Here is a 27,213-nt window from a genome sequence, read left to right as displayed (position 1 = left end):
CACCAGTGTTACTCTTCAAGTTCAACTGCCTGTAATACATGTGATGTATAATACATAGAGGAACTATCCACTCACTTCCCTTAGTTAATAAAACATAATGGGCCTGACTCATTAAGACACATCTATTTTAAGCATACTGTACATACTGTAATGCCCACAGCCAGCCCATACCCCAGAAAGCACAGCCATGTCTGCTCCGTCTTCATGTGTAAAGGACACTTACTACAGCCTACACTTTTTGGGAGGAAAAGGGGAGGGGAAGAGGCGTTTGGCTGTAGTCAATTTACAGTAAGGGTGTGCTAAGCTTGTGCGCACGCAGCCACGTCCGAATTAAGCTCTGGGCTTCTCAAAGTTACTTGTTTTTCTGCCGTATCTCTTGCACCAGCTATAGGGCAAGTCGTAAGTCCTGGGTCCTAATGAAGTCAGTATCGTAACATGTGTCTGCAATCAGGTGCAACTGTAAAAATGTCCTTTATTTACAGTAGACATTAAAGATAGCCTAATATATTTCCAAGGGAAAAAAATATAAAAAAATCATAATATAAAATAAGTATAATATCATATAATCACAAATGACAATATTATTGACAGGTAACATTAAATGCTTAATATTATGTTTTTCTGTGCGTTCTATTGAGATTTTATATTCCCTATAGGTATTATACGTATCCTGCAGTGTCTGGTCTAGTAGAGCAAAGGAAACCTACACCCATAGTCATCAGCACACATATCTTTAGATCCTTCCCGTGCCAACTTCGGGAGTACGCAAAGCCGTTTTACATGCAGTTTATATCAAATGCAGGATGCGTCAGTATGTGTGCCTTAATGACTCAGACCCAATGACTCTAAATATAATTTCCTACTAACCGTATTGACAATACAAGAATTGGCATTTAATACTATTTCACTAAAATTATGCAAATAGAATAAGTTGAACATGCATTGGACTGATTAAAGTCATGATTACTGTGTGAGCTATCTGCACGATGTTATAAGTTTTAAAGGAAATTTACAGGCATGTTTTATATTACATGCACATCCCCATTTAATAAAAAAGATTATTTAGAAAGCACTGTTATTTATTATTACATTGTTTTATATGGAAAAGGGAACATTTAAACTTATCTAACACTAAAAATTAACTATTTGTTTTTATTTATTTTTGTATTCAAATGCCACTAATTTTGTTGTGATAAATGATTCACATGTGGGGAATGTAAAAGAAAGAGACTACAGGGCTAGATTTACTAAGCTGCGGGTTTGAAAAAGTGGGGATGTTGCCTATAGCAACCAATCAGATTCTAGCTGTCATTTTATAGAAGGTACAAAATAAATGAAAGCAAGAATCTGATAGGTTGCCATAGGCAACATCCCCACTTTTTCAAACCTGCAGCTTAGTAAATCTAGCCCTACAGTCTTTTAAAACTCGGTTAACAACTTCAGTATGAACTTTATAACTTACAGAAAATGACAGAAAAAATAGCAAGTCATCCCACTATCAATTGTGTGCTATTAATAAAAAGGCAGATACTAGACAAAATATGACTGCTGATTATGAGCTCCTCTGGAGTATACTGTAATGTTTAGTGAAAATTAAAAATGGTGAACATGTCATTTTAAACTCATTATAGTACTAAGAATCTGCAACAACTTGAGCACTGTAAAAAGTATCACAACTCTAGTTCAAGCAATGCTGCTATTGCACCTTTAGGAAGCCACTCGGAAAAGTAGTAAAGCATATTAGTCCATCAAACTCTAATCATTGCTATAAAGATGATATAGCTCTCTGCTAGCTTTATCCCTCACAAATCTGTTTTTATGCCATTCACAGCAGATTGCCAACAACTTCTGGAAATGAGGAATCTGTCATCTCGAAGACTGACTAAATGCAATTGGTGTTTACAACAACTACAGACTGCAAAATATACATCATAAATACATTACAGGTGAGGCCGATATTAAACATATATTAGTTACCTTGTAATGAAAACTTTTAAACTTATTTGTAAGTGCCCCATATTAAACAATTTGTCTCTAAACATTATTCTGATGACAGATTTCAACATAAAAAGAGAAATATACCCAAATTAAATATATACCCAGTATGTTGATTCAGTCGGCAGAAACAAAATGTACATATATAATATGCTACATAAAAATGAATAATTTACCAGCTTTACATATAAGGGTCTCCAATGTACTAACCCACCACACTGGGGATGAAATATCTGTTATCTCAAATAAATAACGCTGAGGGACCCAGCTCACCCCTACAATGTGCATATGAGAAAGTGCAGAATCAGAACTGCACTCAGTTACACTGAATTTATTTGTACTCTTGCAGCCTTTATAGGTGTGCTGCTATAAGACTATTGTTTGCATGTATTTACATTATTATATTCCTATTTTACCAATTATTTTATTATAGCAATTACAACCAGTGATTTAATATAACAGCAGTCATTTTAAACAGACAGGCAAAAATGTACTTAATGTACTGTGCTAGTTTAAGATTAAAATTTACCTTGTTGACTGCTTCTATTATGAGCAGCACAACAGTGATCAATGAGTGGCATCAATAAGTCATCCCATTTATTGCAGTAGTTGTACAGAATCAGTGGTCCACTAGACAAAATTGCCTTTTCAATTGGCGCCAGGATACTGCTGTCTTGCCTAATCAAAAACAACGGAGTAATGCAGGGAATCAGTTTGACAAATTAAGATAACGTTGCAGATGCCATAATCTAAAACCAATTTATTTTATGGCAAATTGTGTGGTCAGCTTGTTAGACACAGGAGCACATCAAAATTAACTATTTCCATCTTTAAACATTAGTCTAGATAAAGAGTACCTCTCTCCAAAGCAAAACATGCATATATCTCAATATTAGAGGTTGACATGTATTTGTGTCTTACTTAATGAACATATTAGATGTCATGGAAATGAAACACTGTTGCTCCACTAATTTGCCTGGATTTCCATTGGTTTGCCATCCCAGTGGGTTGAGCATTTTTCCATGCTGGTTGCTTGTGAATGGCTGCCTTTGAGTCCATGGGACTCATGCTTTGATCATTTGACTACGGTCATTCAGAGTATGCAACCGAGTAATTATTTATAGGGTTTTGCTCAGGGATTCCTCCCCTAATTTGGACTATGCAGGATCAAGAAGGAATTATCAAAGATTGTATTTCTTATTTGGACTATGATAAAAGAAGAAGGAAGAAAAAAAGATTGTATTTCCTATTTAAAATGGACAACAATGGATCAAGAAAAAGAAGATTTAATTTTTTTATTTAATGAAATAGTGAATAAGAATTATAGGCAGTAGTTTATTCAATTACATTTTATTTTTAAATTACACAGGATACTTTATACATGGACTGTTTTACTTTTTGTTGTAAATGTGGACTGTTTTTTATTATAGGTGGTGAGTCTATCCGCAAGTGAGCTTACCCAATGCAGGAGTCACATTAAAAGAATATGCCTTCCGTGAAGAAGTTCATTATTGGGCATATTCAGAACAATTTTACACAGATAAGGCATTCTTGAAGTTCCTTCACTCACGATTTATTTAAGCAACAAATAAGGCTAAACTCTGCAGAAGAAAAAGTACAAAGTGCATTTATGTGAAAGAGATGGTACTAAAGTGGTTAGAGGATGTGACATTTAACTTTTGCAATCTAACTTTTAACTTTTGGTCCAGAGATCCTAAATAGTTTTCTGCTTCTCCGCAGATCAAGATGCACTATTAAATTTCAGAGAGGAGGTGTACACATTGATGTGTGCATGATGGACAAAGTGCCTCGGTGTCAGTGTTTGTGCACACTGTAAAATGTGGGTAAGTATCCATATTTCTTACCTGGCCAAACTGCACCTCTCACAAGGTGATATGACCAGCCATCTTGCATTATTGTATAATAACATGCTTCACAGGTTAAAAATATTAAAGACAATACAATATAATACTATTAACTTAATAGCAATTCCTGACATCTACCTAACCCACTTTAGGATCCAAAATGACTACATACAGTATACTTGGGGACCCCTGTCCTTTATACCTGGGCCACCTCTAAAACTCCTGCTCATTATACCAAATGAGACACACTAAATTAATAGATAAAAACACACACCATTTTCAAGTATATTTTAAATGAATAAAAGACTCCACAAAAACCCTATTTTACCACTTTAACAAATATAAAAAAATGAATCTTTCTTTTTTGATCTGTCACAGTCCAAATAGGAAAAAAATATAAGGTAGTACAAACTGTCAAAAGCAGCCGTTTGGCCCTTTGTATATTAGTTTCTATTTGTGCTAACATTAACTTACCTTGCCTGTAGATTTATGGTAGAGAATGGATTTTCAGGGGATGTGCCAAGAATATCTTGAACCAAAGTCTCTCCTTTAAAACATGGATCTACCAGCAGCACAGGACGCTGACAAGAAAAGGAAAGTATAGCCGCATTCTCCATCTGCTGAGAAGTCCAGTCTGCCGGAGCAAAACATATTTGTATTGAGCTGAAGTCCAATTACAATTACGTTACCCCTATTCTGGCGCAGCAGGAAAGTTACCACCTGTCCAATAACAAGGTCAGTCAAGCACAGTTATGATAATCAGACAGTGGGTGATTCTGAATTCTTCCTACACACCATAACAAACTCTTAAAAGTAAACAGAAGAAAAGTTTTTCAGAAACCAGAAGATAGACTTAACTGTATTAGAAAAATATTGCATAGTTCAATAAACATCTGTTTACATACAAATCCCAAAGCATAAGTTGTACATGTGAGAAAAAATTAAATAACATTTAAGTCTAAAATTGCACAGATATGAGCTTGCAGTATTGTTCTGTATTGCTCTGTCTAGATTCAAAGAAAAGAGTTTAACCAGTGATGTCATAGAAATTCTATAGAAATTGACGTTAGTTATTTGTGATGGAAAGGGGAATAAATAAAGTAAGCAGAAGAAAGTCCAATAAAAGTTACTTGTACATTATAATATAAAATTTATATTTATTTTTATATATAAAAATTACACTTTTTGGTATTGTTGTACTTTAACAAGTAATTAAAACATGGCAAACATACATAAGTCGCCCAACTATCGAGCAGGGATACAATATTTTTCTTTAAGAATATTAGTACTTATAAATAATAAAATAGTGCCAGTAATAAGATGACCTACCATTTGCTGACCATTTTTGAATGTCATCTGGTTTTACAATTCTCATTATTAAGGCCTTTATAAAGTCCAAATAGAGCTCTTCTGTAATGATTGGTAAACATTGGCTGTGACAAGGCAGTTCAGTTGAGGTAGTTTCTCCTTGGTTTGCATACCAAATGTTATTCTCCCCATTGATACGATCATTTACTGTGAGAAGCAAAATAATATTAAAACTGTGTTAATAAAAACTGTCCATTGTTATTAGGTAATATAATAATTTGGCACAGGCACTTATAAGGAAACAAACAGTGAAAATAGTTGCAGGGTGGTGTCCCTTTCAGAATCTTCCCACCAACTCTGTCTGATCTAGCTCCTGCTTGCCTGCAGTTCTCAGGTTGCCTCCACTCTATGGGTCCGATTCATTAAGGAAAGCAAGGCAACACAAGGAGTAAGTTTTCTCCTGGACAAACCATGTTACAATGCAAGGGGTGCAAATGAGTTTCTTATTTTGCACATAAGTTAAATACTGGCTGTTTCTTCATGTAGCACACAAATACTTGATAGCTTATTTGTACACTGCAATTTAAAGGTGACCATGGACATGCCTTAACCCAACTATAAATCTGCCATCACATTTTAAATTTACCTCTCCCTCCAATGTAACATGGTTTTGCAAAGTTACTCTTTTGTTTTGCTTTCCTTCCTTTAATTAATCAACCCCTCTATGTTGTTCATGGTTTGAGTGCAAGAGGTAAAGATCTACTGATGTGATCTCCACAGTGATGAGGGAAGCAGTGCACTAGAAAAAGGGGATAGACCGGCGGTTCCCAAACTGTGCGCCGCGGCTCCCAGGGGTGCCGCGGCGCTGTCATTGGGGTGCCGCAGGCCAGTCATAAAAAAAAAAGAAAGAGCACATAAACTTACCAATCCGCCGGGCCCCGGGACCCAGCAGCCTCCTCTCTCCTGCAGCTGTCACTGAATATCGACGTCAGTGACAGCTGCAGGAGAGAGGAGGCTGCTGGGTCCCGGGGCCCGGCGGATTGGTAAGTTTATGTGCTCTTTCTTTTTTTTATGGCTGGGAGAAGCGGAGGACAGCGGGAAGCGGAGGAGGACAGAGGGCAGCAGAGGAGGACAGCGGGCAGCAGAGGAGGACAGAGGGCAGCAGAGGAGGACAGAGGGCAGCAGAGGAGGACAGAGGGCAGCGGGCAGCAGAGGAGGACACCGGGCAGCAGAGGAGGACAGCGGGCAGCAGAGGAGGACAGAGGGCAGCAGAGGAGGACAGAGGGCAGCGGGCAGCAGAGGAGGACACCGGGCAGCAGAGGAGGACAGAGGGCAGCAGAGGAGGGCAGCAGAGGAGGACAGCGGGCAGCAGAGGAGGACAGCGGGCAGCAGAGGAGGACAGAGGACAGCGGGCAGCAGAGGAGGACAGCGGGCAGCAGAGGAGGACAGAGGGCAGCAGAGGAGGACAGCAGGCAGCAGAGGAGGACAGAGGGCAGCAGAGGAGGACAGAGGACAGCGGGCAGCAGAGGAGGACATAGGGCAGCAGAGGAGGACAGAGGGCAGCAGAGGAGGACAGAGGGCAGCAGAGGAGGGCAGCAGAGGAGCACAGCGGGCAGCAGAGGAGGACAGCGGGCAGCAGAGGAGGACAGCGGGAAGCAGAGGAGGACAGAGGGCAGCGGGCAGAAGAGGAGGACAGAGGGCAGCAGAGGAGGACAGAGGGCAGCAGAGGAGGACAGAGGACAGCAGAGGAGGACAGAGGGCAGCAGAGGAGGACAGAGGACAGCGGGCAGCAGAGGAGGACAGCGGGCAGCAGAGGAGGACAGAGGACAGCGGGCAGCAGAGGAGGACAGCGGGCAGCAGAGGAGGACAGAGGGCAGCAGAGGAGGACAGAGGGCAGCAAAGGAGGACAGCGGGGCAGCAAAGGAGGACAGCGGGGCAGCAGAGGAGGACAGCAGGGAAGCAGAGGGGGGCAGCAGGCAGCAGAGTGACAGAGGACAGCAGAGTGACAGAGGGCTGCAGAGGGGGCAGAGTGCCTGGATGCAGAGGGGGCAGTGTGACAGAGGGCAGAGGAGGGGGACAGTGTGACAGAGGAGGGGGACAGCGTGACAGAGGAGGGGGACAGCGTGACAGAGGGCAGTGAGAGGTGCCAGAGGGCAGAGGGGGCAGCGTGAGAGGGGGCAGAGGGGGAAGTGTGACAGAGGAGGGAGAAAGTGTGACAGAGGAGGGAGAAAGTGTGACAGAGGAGGAAGAAAGTGTGACAGAGGAGGGGGACAGTGTGACAGAGGGCAGAGGAGGGGGACAGAGGGCAGATGAGGGGTACAGCGTGACAGAGGGCAGAGAAGGAGGACAGCGTGACAGAGGAGGGGGACAGCATGACAGAGGGGGCAGCATCAGAGGGGGCAGCGTGACTGGATGCAGAGGGGGCAGTGTGTCTGGATGTAGAGGGGGCATTTTTGCATACAACTAAATAAGTATTTCTGTCCTGACCTAAATACTTATTACATTTTTTTGACCCAACTACTTCTAAAACAGGACTGCTCAGTAATTATTTTGGAGTGGTGCCTTGAAAAAATTTGGAAACTCTAAGGGTGCCATGAACTGCAAAAGTTTGGGAACCACTGGGATAGACTATGTGGGTTTAAATCCAATATGAAGTTTATCCAAGGTATATACAGCTTTGTAGGGAAAATAGATCACTATCTGGGCCTTACGCAAACACAAAAAATACAATATAGTTTGGTCCAGAGAAATGTGCTCAACATGTGCTTAAGTGCTTAATACTGTGAATTCCAAGGCACCCCAATGCTGTTCAGGCTGGGTTTGTGTCCCACCTGTTATAGCCTGGTGCTGGTTGTGGCTTTTGCGGGGGAACTCCACACTGTTCATCCCCTCACATTTGCAGTAATTAACCCAGGGTATTAATACTGATGCTTAGCTCACTTTTAACAGCTGTCGTCATACTATTTATTTATTTGTTTTTATTGATCAAGTTGATTATGATGGCAACACTAGTATGTGGCTGCATCATGACTTGGCAATACTTCTGTTTAATTCATTAAAATGTCTCAGTGTACAGCCCCTTTATGAAGGAAGACTCAGCATAAAGTACCTGCAACTTCTTTTTGCTCAGTGTTGTGATCAATCTTCTGGTTATCCATAGGAGAATCAGAGGCAAATACTACCGAGAACTCAATCACGTGCCCTAGAGAACAACAACTACGCTGTAAATAAGTTCAATTACAAATGAATACATATGCACAGATCACAAATTTCAATTTGATACACAATCTATGGTAGGTCACACTGCTGATTTTTAAAGAATTTAACTTCATTCAGATTACTCATTTTGTAACTCATTGTTTCTCTGGTAGAAAGGGATATTCACTGTATAGTGCAATGTCTCTTTCATGCAATGCAGCAATTTATATTAAAAAAAACTTTATTGGAGAGGAAGCAACAAACAAATACAATAAAACTTTTGATCATGTAATAAAATGTAATAGAAAATATAAATATATATCATAAGTAGGGTGAAAGAATTAATATACCCCATGATTGGGTAATGTATTGTCTTGGAGCATTAAGGATTTGGAAACAAATTAAAAACCTATTTAGTAAAAGGGTCTTGAATTAAGTTGAGACGGTCCACTGTTGGATAAATTATTATTGCATTAGGTGAGAACTAATTGATAAGAGGAAATACACATTTTCAATGTTTTTTTGGACAGTCTCATAGGATATTAGTTAAAGAGCATATACTGTTATAGTTGCTCTAATATAGTTGCAAAGAGAGGGGTATATTATGAAGCTTTATTGGGGCTACATGCCATGTTGTAAACTAATTTCAACAATAAATATAAGAGAAGGGGAGATTTTCCTATGTTTTAAAAAAATGCATGGCCATTGAGTGGCAGATAACTCACGACTAAGGGGTAAATTCATCAAGCTGTGAGTTTCCGGAGGGTTTGAAAAGAGGAAATGTTGCCGATGGCAATCAATCAGATTCTAGAGCTATCATTTTGTAGAATGTACCAACTAAATGTAACTTGAATCTGATTGATTGCTATAGGCAACATCTCAACTTTTCAAACCTGCCGGAAACTCGCAGCTTGATGAATTTATCCCGAAGTGTTTTTCAGAAATTGTTAAGAATCAGCTTTTTAATAGGAACAGATAAAAATAATGCCACAAACCACCTAATGCATTTCTTCACCTCCTGGTGATTTCCTTGTAGGTCCCAAACCTATTCATACAGTGTCACGAACACGCTGCCAGCTTTCGTGACTTACCTATCACACAGGTTATAGACCTAATGAATCGCCCCCACACACAGCGATCTCACACCCACACACACTTCAGGTTTGCCACCACCTATTGAATACGGGCAAAAGAACCCCAATATACTGTCCCACACTGGCACACAAAGCTTCTGGCTACCCGCAGGCTAGCAAAGCCCACACCAGCAAACAAAGGGTTAACTCTTCACACTTCCAGACTGTTACACAAATGTAAAATACAAGCACACACTATGCTTGTTAGTCAAATGTATCAACAAATAACACACCGGCATTCAAAGGTTTAACTTGTTCGAGCTATATTCTTCTTAACAGGCTAATGGATTCGTTAGAGTATCAAGGAAACCATTTATTAAATTTATAGATTTAATATACAAAGGTACAGGGCATTCAAATATAAAAAAAACAATTAATAAACAATTGACATAACATACACAAGCAAAGCAGTTCAAAATAAAAGGGGTTACATTCAGAGTATAACTTACATGAGTTGTATAATCTGAGCCATGATAAATTGGCTAGGAAGATGGACAGCTTATCAATGTGGATTTATTTTGCCAAAAGACAATTTGTTGTAACTGGTCTCAGTTTTTTAAAGACACTTTCACACCTGTCCCTACCCCTAGAGGATGTGGTCGGAGACACTTTTTTCAATCACCATTTGCATGTTGTCTGATTTACTACCCAATTCTACTATGTGACCTAACTTTTCTGTGGACCATCACCCAGACCCAATGTTATTAATAAATCCCCTATTATAATCATCACCATAGCTATTTACCTATGAATTTGTCCATCTTTTGATACTAAACAGGCCTAGATACAGTGTATTAGTAGAACTTATACTCATTTCCTCAACTTCTCTGTCTCTGTGTTGCAGAATTCTTAATTTGACATATGAATTTCCCTTCATCATGCTATTGAGGAATTTGTGGTTGATCACCACTTTTATTGATTTTAAGTGGGATATTTAAAAACTGAATTATTCTTGTCTATATATATATATATATATATATATATATATATATATATATAGCCAAGTCAGCACATAGGCTCTTTGGGCCAGAAACCATGCTGAGCGGTTCCTAAAAGTCTATTCAGGTGTTAAAACTCCATCCCAGGCAAGGATATAGCTCACCGCAGGGGCATTTGAAGCTGCTACGGGTGACACTGCTATCTCTTAACACTGGAATGTGCAGAGCCACCGAATAACACACAGACTTTCTGGCTTTACATTTTACACTTTAGTAGCTCAACTTATCAATGGATTCATTTGATATACCATATGTACGCTGCAGTTATGATTTGGCCTTATTCCCCACAATTATGTGATGGGTTAACCCTTATAAATAACTGTAAGTTCCCTCTGTTCACGACATACAGTGTTGCTACACACTATCCTAGTAGTAGATTATTCAATTGTGGAGTGAAACTGCACTGTGGAGTTTACACTGTACAATGGTGTTATTATTTAAGAGGAGGAAGAGAGCATTGTGCTCTGAGGGCTGTAGTTCAAACTTGGACGATTGGTTCCCAACCAGCCACAGCATTTAAGTTTCATTATATAGTTTTAGGGAAGGAGCCGTATAGATAGAGAGAGGTTTCTCCCTGCCGCTAGTGACACTCTATATCCCAGAACCAGTGACTTCAGGCCAGCAATTTTCCCTTACTCTCCACAAGACTTCTCTGTTGGCCTTGGTAAGCATTACATAGTTTCCCAGTCCATTATCACAGCTATTCAATAGTTTCTTTTGAGATTGCAATAAGTGGATGCACATTTATATGACACCCTGCACACTGTGAATCTTGTCTTTAATATAGGAGGCTAACTTTACAATTCTCTATATAAATGTTACAAACAATGTTTTAAGCAACTGTTTCTAGTGCATCGTTATACTGAGGTCAACAGTTAATACAATATATCTGTTGTATGTTACACAGGGGCGGAACTAGAAAACTACTGTACCCGGGGCGATTTAGGGGGGTGGTTTAGGCCCCGCCCCTTTCTAACAGTTTAGGCTGCCGATGGCTGCACAGTATGTGCAGGTCCGTCCAGCCGTGACAGGCAGGGAGAGTGTGCTGCCCGGCTGCTCTGATTGTGTTTTAAACACAATCAGAGCAGCTGGGCAGAACACTGTCCCTGCCTGTCACGGCTGGACGGACCTGCACATACTGTGCAGCCGTCGGCAGCAAGTGTCTGCTAGGGGGGGGGGGGCGATCGCCCCGATCGCTCCCCCTGGATCCGCCACTGATGTTACATAATATTAGTATGTACACACTTTTTAGAATAATATTAGCTCTGTCCGTAGTGGATTTTTCTATGTGTATATCTTGTATGGATTGATGTTTTTATTCTGAGATATTAATAAAATAATTGATTATATCCATTGTTTGAAAGCAAGCCAATATGATTTGTATGAATAAAAGCTGTAGGTATTGCTCTATATTTATTATTTTAGGGCTGTGAATATTTGCTTATAACAAAATTCAAGGCCTGTAGGGGCCATACTACACTGCACATCATCTTTGCAAGTCTATAGGTAAAAGAAAGCATGAAGACATTGTTGGGAGTGCAAGACGAGTTAAGGTAATGAGTAAGCTCCTCAAATCAGCCCAACAAATTGAGGCCAAAAAATAATTTGTACTTTGCTCCCATGGTAAAAAAACGAAGTGATATTCCTATAGTAACATCTGTACGGACACAATTATTGTTCGAAATAAGATGTTGTATATGTTATGAATAAGCATTGGCAAGAGGGCTAAATGTGTCACTTATCAGGGATTCTTGCAAACCTTCTATATTGGTAAGGGGAACACTGTTAGCTTAAAAGAAGTGAAAGTTTAGGCAGAGAAAAATAAGAGTTATTTTTATTCTTCAATTTGGCAGCTATATCCCTGAAACCAATGATCACAACAACTCAGTAAGCCTAAGATCAAATCTGGTATACACAGAGCTTGATATAAACAGGTTTTGAGAAAACCTTATAAAACCTTGTAAACATATAGTAATAACATTGTGCTAGCAGGATATCTTATTTCAAGGCATTTTGTGCCTACAGCATTTGTACACATTTAAGTGCAATATAGAGTTTCAGAAAAGTTTTCGCTCTTTAGATAATTCAGACAGCTATGTTATTAAGAAGTAGTTACATTTAGGATAGCTTCCATGTTGTTGAAGAAAATTTACAATGACCTGAGTGATAAATGCATCACTTATCAAAAGTTATTTTAAACCCTTTGTAATATTAAGAAGAAATAATCTTAGAGATGAAGAAAATTGTGGTTGATAAAAATAATAGCTCCTCTTATCCTGTAACTTGGCAGCTAGTTCAGTGAGACAAGTAGTAAACTCTAGACAAAAAACTAATTAAGTTGATAAACATTGAATATCATAGTTTGGTATAAGCTAACGTTAAGAAAACATACAGAATTTGTGCCCACTTATATGCAAAACAGGGTTGTTGAAAGTTCTAGTTCCCTAGATATAAAGGGCCTGATTCATTAAGGAAAGTAAAGCAAAAAAATGAGCAACTTTGAAGCTTGACAAAATCATGTTACAACGCAAGGAGTGCAAATAAGTTTGTTATTTTGCACATAAGGAAAATACTGGCTGTTTTTTCATGTAGGACACAAATACTTGACAGCTTTATTTTTACACAGACATTAAAAGTAGAGATGTTCACTGACCCCTGTATTCTGGTTTTGGTCTTGATTTTGGATCTGGATTAACTTTGTGTTTTGGTTTCGTTTTTGGCAAAACCGCCCTTGCGTGTTTTGGTTTTGGTTTTGGATCCCGATTTTTTTCTAAAATCCCTATTTTTTTTTTCTAAAATCACATATTTATGTTCCCCCCCCCCCTACATTATTATTAACCTCAATAACACTAATTTAAAGTAATTTGCAGTCAATTTTGACCAGCTCACAGGTCACAATATTATTTTCATACACTATCAAAGACTGCAGCGACCTGGCTAGATGCTAAGCGACAGAGCAATGACACAAACACACGGCAGTTCATAGCACATCTAGGAAACATTGCCACACAGCAGTGTCAGTAAAGAAAAGTGGTGCAAGATGGAATTGGCCTTGGATCATGAAATCAGTTATGGTTCATTTGATCGCTCCACCCGTTCCTTGGATAACTGTGGTAATTCTACAGCTAATCAGACCCAGACCAATCCAGGGTGCCAGACAATGCACTAAAAAAAGCCATTGTAATTCACAGCAAACAGCAACTTCTTCACTGAGCTTCAAATCAGCCCCAATTCCCACAAAATTATAATATAGTTAGGTACATTTGAAGTAAAGTGCAGATTACAAACACTTTGTGCAATACTAATGAAACAGCAGCAAAATGGAAGGTAATACATATACACATCTATTTAGACATATCTGCAGTTAATCTCTTGCGATTTGCAGCGATTTAAACTCGCCCATGTTTAGCTGAAAATCGGCATTTTCAAGCCAATATTCCTTTCTGATTGGTTGCAACATTTACATGCAAAACTTGCACGATTTTGACCTCATTAACATTATAAAAAACAAGGTACAGGGGCATAGAGAGAGTAGGTGACAGTGTAGGAGAAAGTTTACTTTGTGTTGAGTGCAGAAAGTGAGGTGTGTGTGTGTGTGTGTGGGGGGGGGGGGTTCACTCTTATTTTGTTTAGTTGCTTTTTTTTGTCTTATTGTCTGTGTGCTTATTAATTTTTTTTGGGTGAGTGTTGTTTTTTGGTGTTTACTGTATTTACCCCGTCCTTGGTTTTGCAAATGCATTTGTTTGTTGTTCTGTTTTTGATTTCCCCTGTGTTTAATTTGTCAGTCTATTTGTTTTTTTGGTATGTCTTTCCCCTGTGTGTTTGCCTGTCAGGATGGTGAGAGGCAGGAGTGGTGAGGAGTCTAGGGCATACTTGCCTACTTTTGCAGGCAGCTTCCCGGGAGGGGGACCGTCAAAGGGGCGTGGCCATGCACAGTGCACCGTTAGGCCACGATGCCACGTTTAGCCCCGCCCCCACCATCTTAAACAATGCAAAAATCTGGATCCGGGATTTTTGCCTGCTCTCTCAAGAGTCTACTGGGAGAGTAGGCAACTATGGGCTAGGGTGAGTGAGGAGGAGGAAAAATAGAGGAACTAGGAAGTGAGCAGGAGGAAGAGGTAAGGCCTTCTGTGGGCAAAATTAAATCCGGGCGCAATGTGCACTTTAGTTTTGCTGAGAATTGTGTCCTCATACGAAATCTAGTCCCATTGTGTGAATGCATTTTGGGGAGCCTGGCTGCAAACAAAAAGCAGCTGTGATACTGATGTCTGACATCAAATGGAGAGTGAAGAAGAAAATGGCAGAGGAGAGTAGAATAGCTGCAGGGACTGGTGGTGAGCCAGCTCTGGTGATGATGTACACGTCATACGAGGAAAAGTTTAAACAGCTCATCCCTATTGAGCTCCTTGAGACAAAGGTTCAGGACACCGACAGACCTGTGGGGGAGGGGCACCGGCTAGTGCTAGTGCCATTCCTGGTTGCAGCGGTCTTCCATTTTTGCTATTTTCAAATGCTGTATTTCATGATCATACTGCTTGGCACAGTCATTATGAGATTCATGATTTTTAATAACTACTTGAAATATACCTTCAAAATGGTCTGTTTGGTCTCCCAGTTGCTTAATTCCGCTTTCATTTCTGACATGATTGTTGTTAAGGAGTTTACTTTAAAGTTTATAATTCTTTGAAGGGATACCTTATTATGAAGGCTATGACTGTGTCTGCAATGTTAGAATCAGAAGGCAGCTGGGAGATTGGACTGCTCTACCCCACCCGAGCGCACTGATGTTGAAGTTAAATGATCTATACTCTATATCAGTGTTTCCCAAGCCTAGTTCTCAAGTACCCCTAACAGTGCATGTTTTCCATATCTCCTTGCTGGAGCACAGGTGTACTCATTTCTGACGGACACATTGTAACAGATCCACAGGTGGTATAATTATATCACTGGTCACCTGGAAAACCTGCACTATTAGGGATACTTGAGGGCTAGGGTTTGGGAAACACTGCTCTATTTGAAATATTAGTCCCATTTTATGTCCTGACCACATTTTGGTACTGACACTGATATTGCAGTGTCAATATCAGTTTTCTATATGTTTTGGAGGGACAAAGTAGATTCATAGACTTTCATCTGTTTGTAGTGAGTATATAGCCATAGCAGGTATTTGATCTGCGCTTTAGCTCACTGCTATCATCCAGCTCAGTGTCAGGCAGTGCCTGACATTGTGTGTCCATGTCTTTATGCCAGGCGTGGGCTAGCAATTTCAGCCCGGGGGGCACACAGGCGGCCGCATCACATGACACGGGATGTGTCTGCGTCATCAATGTGCGCTGACGCGGCGCATGCCGTGTCATCAGATGCGGCCGCGGGTAAAAATCGCCGATTTTGAATCCATGGGGCCGGCCCTAACATCGGTAATTCTGAGTGGCCCGGGGGGCCTATGCCTCCCTGCTCAGCCCGCCCCTGCTTTATGCACATATGTAGAATAGCAGATTTGTATGTTTATGTGGAAATAAATTAATGTAGTTGGATATATTTTTTAGCAATATTTACTGTGTATAGAATGCCCAGACGGTCCTGCATATATAATATGTATCCAGTAATATAATTATATAAATCAGAAAATATCATGTCACAGCTGTAAGAAAATAATATTATTTGCGCATATAGAATACAATAACAAAAAAGGAATAAAGATGAATCCCTATTACTGCAAAATCTAGTTAAAAAAGAACAATCATATGGCTGATAGTTTCTTATATTATACAAAGTGTGTGGATAGATAGATAGATAGATAGATAGATAGATAGATAGATAGATAGATAGATAGATAGATACACACACAGACACACAATACACATATTTTTATCTGTCTTTTCTTACCTTTGTTTGGGTCAACTGAGTCTATCATTAATGGGAAACCTCTCTCTTTCACAGCTGTAGGCCATTCAACTGTTAGCATTAGCTGTCGAAAGTTGTGCTCATAAGCACCAAGGTAAGACACTAATCCGGCTGCCATTGCTGTACTTCCAGGGATCCCGCTGAGTCTGTCTGGTAGGGCCTTTACAATAGCAGAGTATTTCTTGTTCTCCTCTTCAAGAAGCTTCAAACAGATTAAATATAAAAAAAGACATTTAAAAGTAGTTGTCAAGTTATATGTCCTTCATTGGATTGAACTTGGTGAGGGTTATCTGAAAGGCTATGACCATCACTCATCTCCCGCTTACAGATCTGTACACAGTAAACAAAATGCTCCATCTTCCTTTATTATGCCGCATGCACAAATTTGTTCTGATTTTGCCCAGGAGAGTCCATATGGCAAATAATCTCATAAAGTTTGTACTATTGATACTTAACAGTGCAACTGTTGTACCAAAATAATAATTTGCAAAACACCACCCTATTACATCCCTCATATTACAGACTCATCATTTATTTTGCATCAGTGCTAAGGAATAACTATAAGACTATATTCATTGTAACCCTTCCTATTCAATGCAGTTACAAACTCATCCCTTGAATTATTGACACATGTAAATTACATAGGTTCTGTGAATAATGAAATCCAGGTGAAATGAAGACAAATCCAATCAGCCACAGATTCTGTATAATTTATATGCCAGTAATAAAGAGAAAAGGCTGTAAACTCTGATTCTTAATATCTGCAGTTATTAACAGCAATCAAATCCTGCAGAGTACTGTATAATTTACTGAAAAACCATTCCTGCCTATACCTTTTGTCTGCACTACTACCTATGCTGCTACAATGAACAGCTGCAAGGCAAGTACAGTGTTGCTGTGATACTTAATACATTTCACATCAGCTCAGAGATAAAAGTAATGGGTTATTAGCGACATAGCAAGCATCCTTTTGTGAGCTCAATAAACAAGAAATGGTTCTTTATAAAGATAGAGACTATATGCATTTTATAAGTGACAAATGTAATTGTATAAAATATGTGTTATGTTACTAGTCCCATAAACAAATTATCTTGTAGAAAGAAATACCTGTGCTATCCTTGCTGCTTGATCCAACTTCAGCGCTATTTCAATAGCCCTTTGCTGTTGCTTGTTCTTATGTATGGTTGCTTCCTCAAAGCCCTTACCCAGGTTAGCCAATCTTAAATTAAATGCTTTTTTTCTCTGCTGTAAAGTTGACATTTTTTGTTCTGCTTCTTCTAAAGCAATAGTCATCTCTGACACTTTGCTTTGTAGTGGTTTTACCTACAAAACAAAATAATCTCAGGAAAACTGCAGCCATTGGGTAACAGTTGATTTATTACAACTACTGGATTATACAAATGCTTTAGTGGATAGACATATTATAAAATAATAACGTGGAAAGGTTCACTTATTAGACCACTGACCTTAAGACCACATTCTGTCAGAGACCACTAAAACCACATCATCATTTCCACATTTCTGAAAAACGTTTCCACTGACCTCTACTGCTGGTTACCATCATCAGGGAAATCAGGTAATATAACACCTTGTCTTTCTTGTTTCTTAATCATGATGCCAACACCACCACCACCAGCACTACCAGTACCACCGCCACCACTACCACCATTACCACCACCACCACCAGCAATGGTTCCTTTTTGAAAGAGAACATATGTGTTTTGCATAAAAGCATTGACTTAGGGTCTTGACCCTATACTTTCAAAGAGACTCAGTTTTAACTTCCAGTTGTCCTTCTGTGGGAAAGCGAATTTCTTGGTGCACCTTAACCAATGTAACAGAAATCTTGAAACACACATGAGCGATAAATTAATCTCATGACTTATTTAAGACACAAATGAGGCAAAATGTAATAGTATTTTAGGGGAAAAGCAGAAAAGTAAAATGAATGAAAGGGGTGGGTTGAACTTTATTATAGTATTTTTACTGGTTTCACCATGCATCCCTTTTAGGAGAATTTGTAAACAAAGCTAGACACATATTGATTTTACAGGGGCAGTTTCAAGGACCATTACGTGGATATGCACATTGAAATGCTCTAGGCAGGCAAGTAGGAACACTTTTAGGTGCACAAAAAGAGTATTGTAAGTCTGCACTTCTTGTGGTTCATAAATTATAGGTCCACAGAGACCCCATTACAATTGCCCCTATTATAGAGTACATTATTACCTATATCAGTGGATTCCAAACTTTTTCAGTTCAAGGCATCCTTAGGGTCTCCAAAATTTATTCAAGGCACCACCAAGCCAAAATAATTACCAAGTAGTCCCGCACCTTGCTAACCACTGGCCCTGGCCAAGGCACCCCTGTGAGATCTCCAAGGCACCCCAGGGATCCTAGGTGCACAGTTTGGGAACCACTGACCTATATAAATGTTTCTACAGCAGCCTCTCCTATGAATGACTGATCTGGTCAGTCATGCATTGCCACTACTCAGATAGATAATAATTTGTGCATGATCAAATAATAATGATAACAAATTAAAAGTTAGTGGGGCATTTGTTTGCTGTAATTAAATAGATAAAGTAAGATAACAAAAAAAACTAAAGTGAGCACTCAAGGTTAAGTAAATGTGCAATGTTAATTTATTAAATGTGCCACAAGCAAACACTACTTTCTGCAGCTCACTGACTTCCATAAAGTATAGGCTTGTGAGACACAAATCCCTATAGTTTAATCAATGGTCAATGTCGATGAAATGAGATCACCCAGACAAACTGCACCTTGTTATTTACACTAATAGGGAATGAGTTCTTTTACTTTCTATCCCTGGTCCCCTCATGACAGCCTTCATTATAGTAAAACTATACGTTGCAGTTAATTCCCCAGTCGAAAGGAGGAAATATATTTCATATATTCAGTTATGTTACAAATGTGGCTGCATAATGTACAGTGATCTCTATATGCAATTATTGTGCAAAGTACATTTATACTATGCGGTTTATCGCAAACCATTGTTGTAATAATGTTATAATATTTAGTGGAATATTGCTGCATTCACATAACTTTAAACACCTTCAAAGAGATATTTTGCCACTATGACACCCAGGTGTTAACATTGTGCAGCTGAGCAGGTAAACAGATTATCCACACAGTCATTGTTGAGAGACCCACACTTATTAAGAGACCATTGTGGTCAAGATAGTCACTTAATATGTAGCAAAATGTTTAATTAGTAAATTAGTGTATGCTTGCTAAGTCCCTTGAATGTACATACATGCAAATACAATGTGTCTGAACAATAATTAGCAAACCTACTATCTTGGGACAGCACAGTGGCTAAGTGGTTAGCACTTCTGCCTTACAGCACTGGGGTCATGAGTTCAATTCCCAATTATGGCCTTATCTGTGAGGAGTTTGTATGTTCTTCCTGTGTTTGCGTGGGTTTCCTCCGGGTGCTCCAGGTTTCCTCCCACACTCCAAAAACATACTGGTACGTTAATTGGCTGCTGACAAATTGACCCTAGTCTGTGTGTGTGTGTGTGTGTGTGTGTGTGTGTTAAGGAATTTAGATTGCAAGCCCCAATGGGGCAGGGACTGATGTGAGTGAGTTCTCTGTACAGCGCTGCGGAATTAGTGGCGCTATATAAATAAATGGTGATGATGATGATGATCTTCAGAGCTGCTGTTAATCTGATCTACACAAGCCATTGTGTGCAGGGAACTAGACATCTTGTCTCCATCAGTTATCAGACTTTATGAAACTTTCTATTTGGTCAATAGCGTGACTAGGCTGTAAAGTATGAGGTATGGCTGAGAGTCTTTAGTGCGGAGCACTGTGTGAGCCGGTACTGCTGCCGGTGTTAACTCACAATAGAACTGTGTATCTTCACAACTCAAAATCAGCAGACACCACAGCAGCAATATCAGGTTGGAGACTAGGCCCAACATAGGGTAATATCTACCAACCAAGGATTAGCTAGCGGGTAATCATATGGCTGTAGTTTGCTAATATTATTGTATTGCTATTATTTGCATGTTGTTCCATGTGTGTTTACGCAAATAAACCAGATATTTATTTTTGTATTTTTTGTATTTAAATCTTTGCTTAAGCAATTTGTACCCACGTGGGGACACCCCAGACACATGCCTCCATAGTCCAAGACAAGAACAATATACCAATACAGTTGAAGCAAAGGTTAATAAATATGTATATATATATATATATATACACACACACACATACATATATGCATATATATATATATATATATATATATATGAGAGAGAGAGGAATATATATAATATATATAGCAAAATATGGCTGCCATTGGGCCATGTGTTACTGTTTGTCTTTGTCTGTCCACCGTCCTGTATGCTATCCGGTCTGTCCTCCATCTTTCACGCACTCTCTCTCTGTGTTAATATTTACATACAGACACACGTACACCGAGAGGACATACTGATATTTTAGTTACATACATTATTTCTGCACTCACATAATCATACATACATATACACATATAGTACTACCATGTTAACAGAATTAAATAAGACACATTTATACATTGATAAAATAGTTGAAGTAGGCAATACATTGCATTTGATGTAAACTATAGAATGCTTTCTATACTGTGTTATTATTATTCCCTGTATTATACTGTGTGTAGATGAGTAATTTGAGCGAATACTGAAATGTATTTAAACTAGAATCTACCCTTTGTGAGTGGTAATAAAGGTAGATATTGATTGTTCATTAGCAAATTAGCATATTTACCTCACCATTGGACTCTCAGTGCTACCAGAGAGCAATAACAGACTCTCAAGGAAATAGTACAGTTTTACTAACCCTTTTACATTGGTGCCCGAACTCAGTGTGCTTTAATATTGATCCTCAAAGACTTAGAGGACACATACTTAATTGCAGAAACCCTAAAACATTAATTTTAAGAGCCAATTGCTTCATTTTCAATTCATTTATTTATGAATATTAATGTTCATAAAGGTGAGGCAAATTGACATTTACTATCTGAAATTTCACTTGGTTTGGTGATATGATATCTTACCTGTTGAATTTTAGTGTATCATAGAGTGTATATAAGGATTTGTACCGGATATATGATCACAAAGTTAAATCATGATAACTGAAAGAATGATTGAATGTTTTGTCTACATTTATAATATATGGTGATTATGGTGAAGTTATCGATAAGACTGGTGTTGGAATAACGATTTGACCCGTAATTGTGGGTTACTTAGTGGAAATGTCCAAGCATGTGTTTATATCTGGGAGAGGGCCCAGCGAAACAAAAGAATTGCGGGAGTAGCATTTTAGCGTCATAGCTGGGACTACATGTCTATAGTAGGGATGTGCACCGGCGACTTTTGAGGTCTCGTGTTTTGTGTTTTGGATCCGGATTTTCGTTATTTTTGAGGTTCGGATTTGTCTCGCAAAACACTTGACGAAAGGTCTCGGTTCGGATTTAAGGTTTTGGATTCGGATTTTTTTGCAAAAAAACATAAAAAGTTTAAAAATCAAGTTTTTGGGCTTATTTTCACTCCTAGGCTATTATTAACCTCAATAACATTCAATAACAAGCATTTCCACTAATTTACAGTGTATTCTGAACACCTCACAATATAGTTATTAGTCCAAAACGTTGCAACGAGGTATCTTTCTGGACTGCATAGTGGAGTGGTCCCCACAATATAATAAGAAAACCATCAACTGGTCTTAATCGCACCAAAAAATGTACCTGGACTGCGTAGAGGAGTGGGTCACCACAATATATATTAAAAACCCTGAACTTTTATGAATCGCACCAATAAATGTACCTGGACTGCGTAGAGGAGTGGGTCACCACAATATCTTAAAAACCCTGAACTTTTATGAATCGCACCAATAAATGTACCTGGACTGCGTAGAGGAGTGGGTCACCACAATATCTTAAAAACCCTGAACTTTTATGAATCGCACCAATAAATGTACCTGGACTGCGTAGAGGAGTGGGTCACCACAATATATATTAAAAACCCTGAACTTTTATGATTCGCACCAATAAATGTACCTGGACTGCGTAGAGGAGTGGGTCACCACAATATCTTAAAAACCCAGAACTTTTATGAATCGCACCAATAAATGTACCTGGACTGCGTAGAGGAGTGGGTCACCACAATATATATTAAAAACCCTGAACTTTTATGATTCGCACCAATAAATGTACCTGGACTGCGTAGAGGAGTGGGTCACCACAATATCTTAAAAACCCAGAACTTTTATAAATCGCACCAATAAATGTACCTGGACTGCGTAGAGGAGTGGGTCACCACAATATATATTAAAAACCCTAAACTTTTATGAATCGCACCAATAAATGTACCTGGACTGCGTAGAGGAGTGGGTCACCACAATATATTAAAAACCCTGAACTTTTATGAATCGCACCAATAAATGTACCTGGACTGCGTAGAGGAGTGGGTCACCACAATATCTTAAAAACCCTGAACTTTTATGAATCGCACCAATAAATGTACCTGGACTGCGTAGAGGAGTGGGTCACCACAATATATATTAAAAACCCTGAACTTTTATGATTCGCACCAATAAATGTACCTGGACTGCGTAGAGGAGTGGGTCACCACAATATCTTAAAAACCCAGAACTTTTATGAATCGCACCAATAAATGTACCTGGACTGCGTAGAGGAGTGGGTCACCACAATATATATTAAAAACCCTGAACTTTTATGAATCGCACCAATAAATGTACCTGGACTGCGTAGAGGAGTGGGTCACCACAATATATTAAAAACCCTGAACTTTTATGAATCGCACCAATAAATGTACCTGGACTGCGTAGAGGAGTGGGTCACCACAATATCTTAAAAACCCTGAACTTTTATGAATCGCACCAATAAATGTACCTGGACTGCGTAGAGGAGTGGGCACTGGGCACCACAATAAAATATATAAAAAACCTTCAACAGGTCTGCATTACACTACACATACGGCTGCTCCTCCATCCTCTCCATCATATACATGTTGGAGTTTTAGCGTGTGACAACCTCTTGTTTTTGATAATGTCAGTGCATTTTGAATATTTTTCAATTTGCCCCACACCACTGAATGTACTTTATCTATGATACGCATCTATCTATCTTGACTGCGTAGTGTGGTGGCCCCGGTACACAATTTGGTACCGAGGCCACAATATAATTAAAAAACCCTCCACGTGTCAGAATTCCACCAAACAAGTATCTGGACTGCATAGTGGGGTGGCCCCGGTACCCAATTTGATACCGGGGCCACAATACCTCCTCCAAACATGGTACAGACAATTCGTCATTGAGATCCCAGACAGACAGGGTCGAAGTGTTATTGTTTGACTTTGTAAACCCAAAAAACTGTCCCTGTTGCACATAGTCGTGCAATGAAGACTGACTTTTTCATTTAAAGGCACGATCTTTCAAGTGTAGTGTTTGTAAGTCTAAGTCATATTATACTTTTGGTAAAATTGGTTTATTTTGTTCCTCTTTATGGTAATTAGTAATAGAATTAAAGTATGAAATAGAATTAAAGTATGAAATAGAATTAAAGTATTAAATAGAATTAAAGTATGAAATAGAATTAAAGTATGAAATAGAGTGGTATATAGAGTTGTAGTGTGGTATAGATAGAGTGGTCCACACAATATAATAATAATAAAACCCTCAACTGGTCTGAATTCCACCAAACAAGTATCTGGACTGCGTAGTGTGGTGGCCCCGGTACACAATTTGGTACCGAGGCCACAATATAATTAAAAAATTGGGCATCAACTGTCACCGTTGTTTAATATCTGATACACCTAAATATGGACTGCACAGTGGAGTGGCCCCGGTAGTAAATTTGGTGCCGGGGCCACAATACCTCCTCCAACTTCCAAGTGTAGTGTTTATAAAGACAGACAGCGTCGAAGTGTTATTAGTTGACTTTCTTAACCCTAAAATTGTCCCTGTTGCAAATATTCGTGCAATGGACAGTTACTTTTTTATTGAAAGACTCAAGCTTTCAAGTGTAGTGTTTATAAAATATAAACAACAATACAGTAGTTTTAGAGCACGTCAATACCTCTTGTTTTAAATTATGACACAGCATTTTAATTTTGGTTTAATTTCTTGTATTTTTTTAAATTTGGTTTTACTTTTTGAACATGGCAAACGACTGTTGATTGGTCATATAATGCAAAAAAAAAAGGTCCAAGATGGAATTGTCCTTGGGCCCTCACACCCACCCTTATGTTGTTTAAATAGGACATGCACACTTTAACAAACCAATCATTTCAGCGACAGGGCCTACCAAACAACTTTGGCTGAAATGATTGGTTTGTTTGGGCCCCCACACCAAAAAAGCTATTCATCTCTCCCTGTACAGACTAAACAGGCTCTACTGAGGCAAGATGTCGTCCTCATCCTCAACCTCTGATTCCTCTCCCCCTACAGTGTGTACTTCCTCCTCATCACACATTATCAATTCGTCCCCGCTGGACTCCACAACCACAGGTCCCTCTGTAGTATCTGGAGGGCAGTGCTGTACTTCATTGAGGAATTGATTATTCATTTTTATAAACATCATTTTTTCAACGTTGTGAGGAAGCAACCTCCTTCGCCGCTCACTGACCAGGTTCCCCGCTGCACTAAAAACTCTTTCCGAGTACACACTGGAGGGGGGACAACTCAGGTAAAATAGAGCCAGTTTGTACAGGGGCTTCCAAACTGCCTTTTTTTCCTGCCAGTAACAATATGGACTGTCTGACATGTCTACTTGGATGGTGTCAGCAAAGTAATCATCCACAATTTTTTCTATTGTGACAGCATCCAATGCAGCGAGAGTAGACATGTCTGCAATGGTTGGCAGGTCCTTCAGTCCGGACCAGATGTTATCAGCATCCCCGCCAGTGCCTCTTTTGGGAAAACTGAGCTTTTTCCTCGCAGCCATAGATGTGGAAGAAAATGAGGGTGGAGCTGTTGGCATGTCACGGTCCTCTTCAGAGGACAATCTCCTGACCAGCAGGTCTTTGCACCGCTGTAGACTTGTGTCCGCCGGAAACAGAGACACAACATACGCTTTAAACCGAGGATCGAGCACGGTGGCCAGAATGTATTCCTCTGACTTTAAAAGAGTGACCACCCTCGGATCCTGGCAAAGCGTACGAAGGGCTACATCCACAAGAGCTACATGCTTGGTGTAATCGCAATGGCTTACCAGCTCCTCCCTCACTTTCTCCAGCTGCTTCTGCAACAGCCTGATCAGGGGAATGACCTGACTCAAGCTGGCAGTGTCGGAACTGACTTCTCGTGTGGCAAGTTCAAATGGCTGCAGAACCTTGCACAACACGGAAATCAGTCTCCACTGCGCTTGACTGAGGCGCATCCCCACTCCTTTGCCTATGTCGTAGGTGGCTGTGTAGGCCTGAATGGCCTTTTGCTGCTCCTCCATCCTCTGCAGCATATAGAGGGTGGAGTTCCAGCGCGTCACAACCTCTTGTTTGAGGTGATGGCAGGGCAGGTTCATGCTTTTTTGATGTGCCTCTAGTCTGCGGTAGGCACTGGCTGAATGCCGAAAGTGTCCAGCAATTTTGCGCGCCACCGCAAGCATCTCCTGCACACCCCTGTCACTCTTGAGGTAATGCTGCACCACCAAATTAATGGTGTGGGCAAAACATGGGACGTGCTGGAAATTGCCCATATTTAATGCCCGCACAATGTTACTGGCATTGTCTGACACCACAAATCCCCATGAGAGTCTAAGTGGGGTAAGCCACTGGGAGATAATTTCCCTCATTTTCTCTAATATGTTGTCAGCGTTGTGCCTCTTATTAAAGCCTGTAATACACAATGTTGCCTGCCTTTGCATGAGCAGCCATTTTGTAGATGCTGCTACTGATGCAGCTGTTGCTGTTGCTGCGGAAGGGGATGCATCTACCCAGTGGGCTGTCACAGTCATATAGTCCTTCGTTTGCCCAGAACCACTTGTCCACATGTCCGTGGTTAAGTGGACAGTGGGTACAACCGCATTTTTAAGAGCACTGAGGACACTTGATCGTACTTCTCTGTACATTTTTGGTATCGCCTGCCTAGTGAAGTGGAATCTCGAGGGGATTTGGTACCGGGGACACAATACCTCCATCAACCCTCTAAATCCCACTCCACTGATGGCGGACACCGGGCGCACGTCTAACACCAACATTGCAGTTACAGCCGCAGTTATACTCTTTGCAATAGGGTGACTACTATCGTATTTTGTGGTCATGGCAAACGACTGTTGGACGGTCAATTGTTTTGTGAAAGACTTAGCGGTCTTACGACTTCCCCTCTGGGAAGATGACCGACTAACAGCAGCAACAGCAGCAGTGGCAGTAGTAGGCGTACCGCTGCAAGATTCCTCGGATGAATCCCGTATTGAGGAGGACTCAGTCTGGCTGCTGACTTGGGCTGCAGGACTGAATCTGATGGAGATTGTGGAGGAAGTTGACGAGGAGGGTGTTGCTGGTGTGTATCCAACTGGACCACGGGATTTAGGTGTCCCTGTACCGATGAGGGTCCTAGCCCCAGTTCCTGAACTAACCACTGAACTATGAAGGTTATTCAGGTGACGTATAAGGGAGGATGTTCCTAGGTGGGCAAGATCCTTACCCCTGCTTATTTGAGCTTTACATAAGCTACATATGGCCATACATTGGTTGTCTGGATTTGGATAAAAATAACTCCAGACCGAAGAGGTGCATTTTTTGGTCTTCTGACCAGGCATGACGATGGGCTTTTTCATCCCATG

The 27,213-nt window shown here is 40.0% G+C and overlaps 1 protein-coding gene across 1 annotated transcript in view; it reads right to left on the bottom strand.

Annotated features, from left to right (window-relative positions):
* LOC142139871 (uncharacterized) overlaps positions 1 to 27,213 on the bottom strand; it is a 481,886-nt gene that overhangs the window by 180,734 nt on the left and 273,939 nt on the right. The window contains exons 69-74 of the mRNA XM_075197730.1: positions 17,509 to 17,724; positions 16,384 to 16,603; positions 8,278 to 8,370; positions 5,190 to 5,375; positions 4,335 to 4,494; positions 2,525 to 2,673 (exon numbers count right to left, since the gene is read on the bottom strand). Of these exons, the coding sequence (XP_075053831.1) occupies positions 2,525 to 2,673; positions 4,335 to 4,494; positions 5,190 to 5,375; positions 8,278 to 8,370; positions 16,384 to 16,603; positions 17,509 to 17,724 (1,024 nt within the window). The remainder of the gene's footprint in view (positions 1 to 2,524; positions 2,674 to 4,334; positions 4,495 to 5,189; positions 5,376 to 8,277; positions 8,371 to 16,383; positions 16,604 to 17,508; positions 17,725 to 27,213) is intronic.

The sequence above is a fragment of the Mixophyes fleayi genome, chromosome 2 (genome assembly GCF_038048845.1).
Source record: "Mixophyes fleayi isolate aMixFle1 chromosome 2, aMixFle1.hap1, whole genome shotgun sequence".
NCBI lineage: Eukaryota > Metazoa > Chordata > Amphibia > Anura > Limnodynastidae > Mixophyes > Mixophyes fleayi.
Note: the sequence above shows the minus strand (reverse complement) of the source record. Positions and strands in the feature narration are given on the sequence as shown.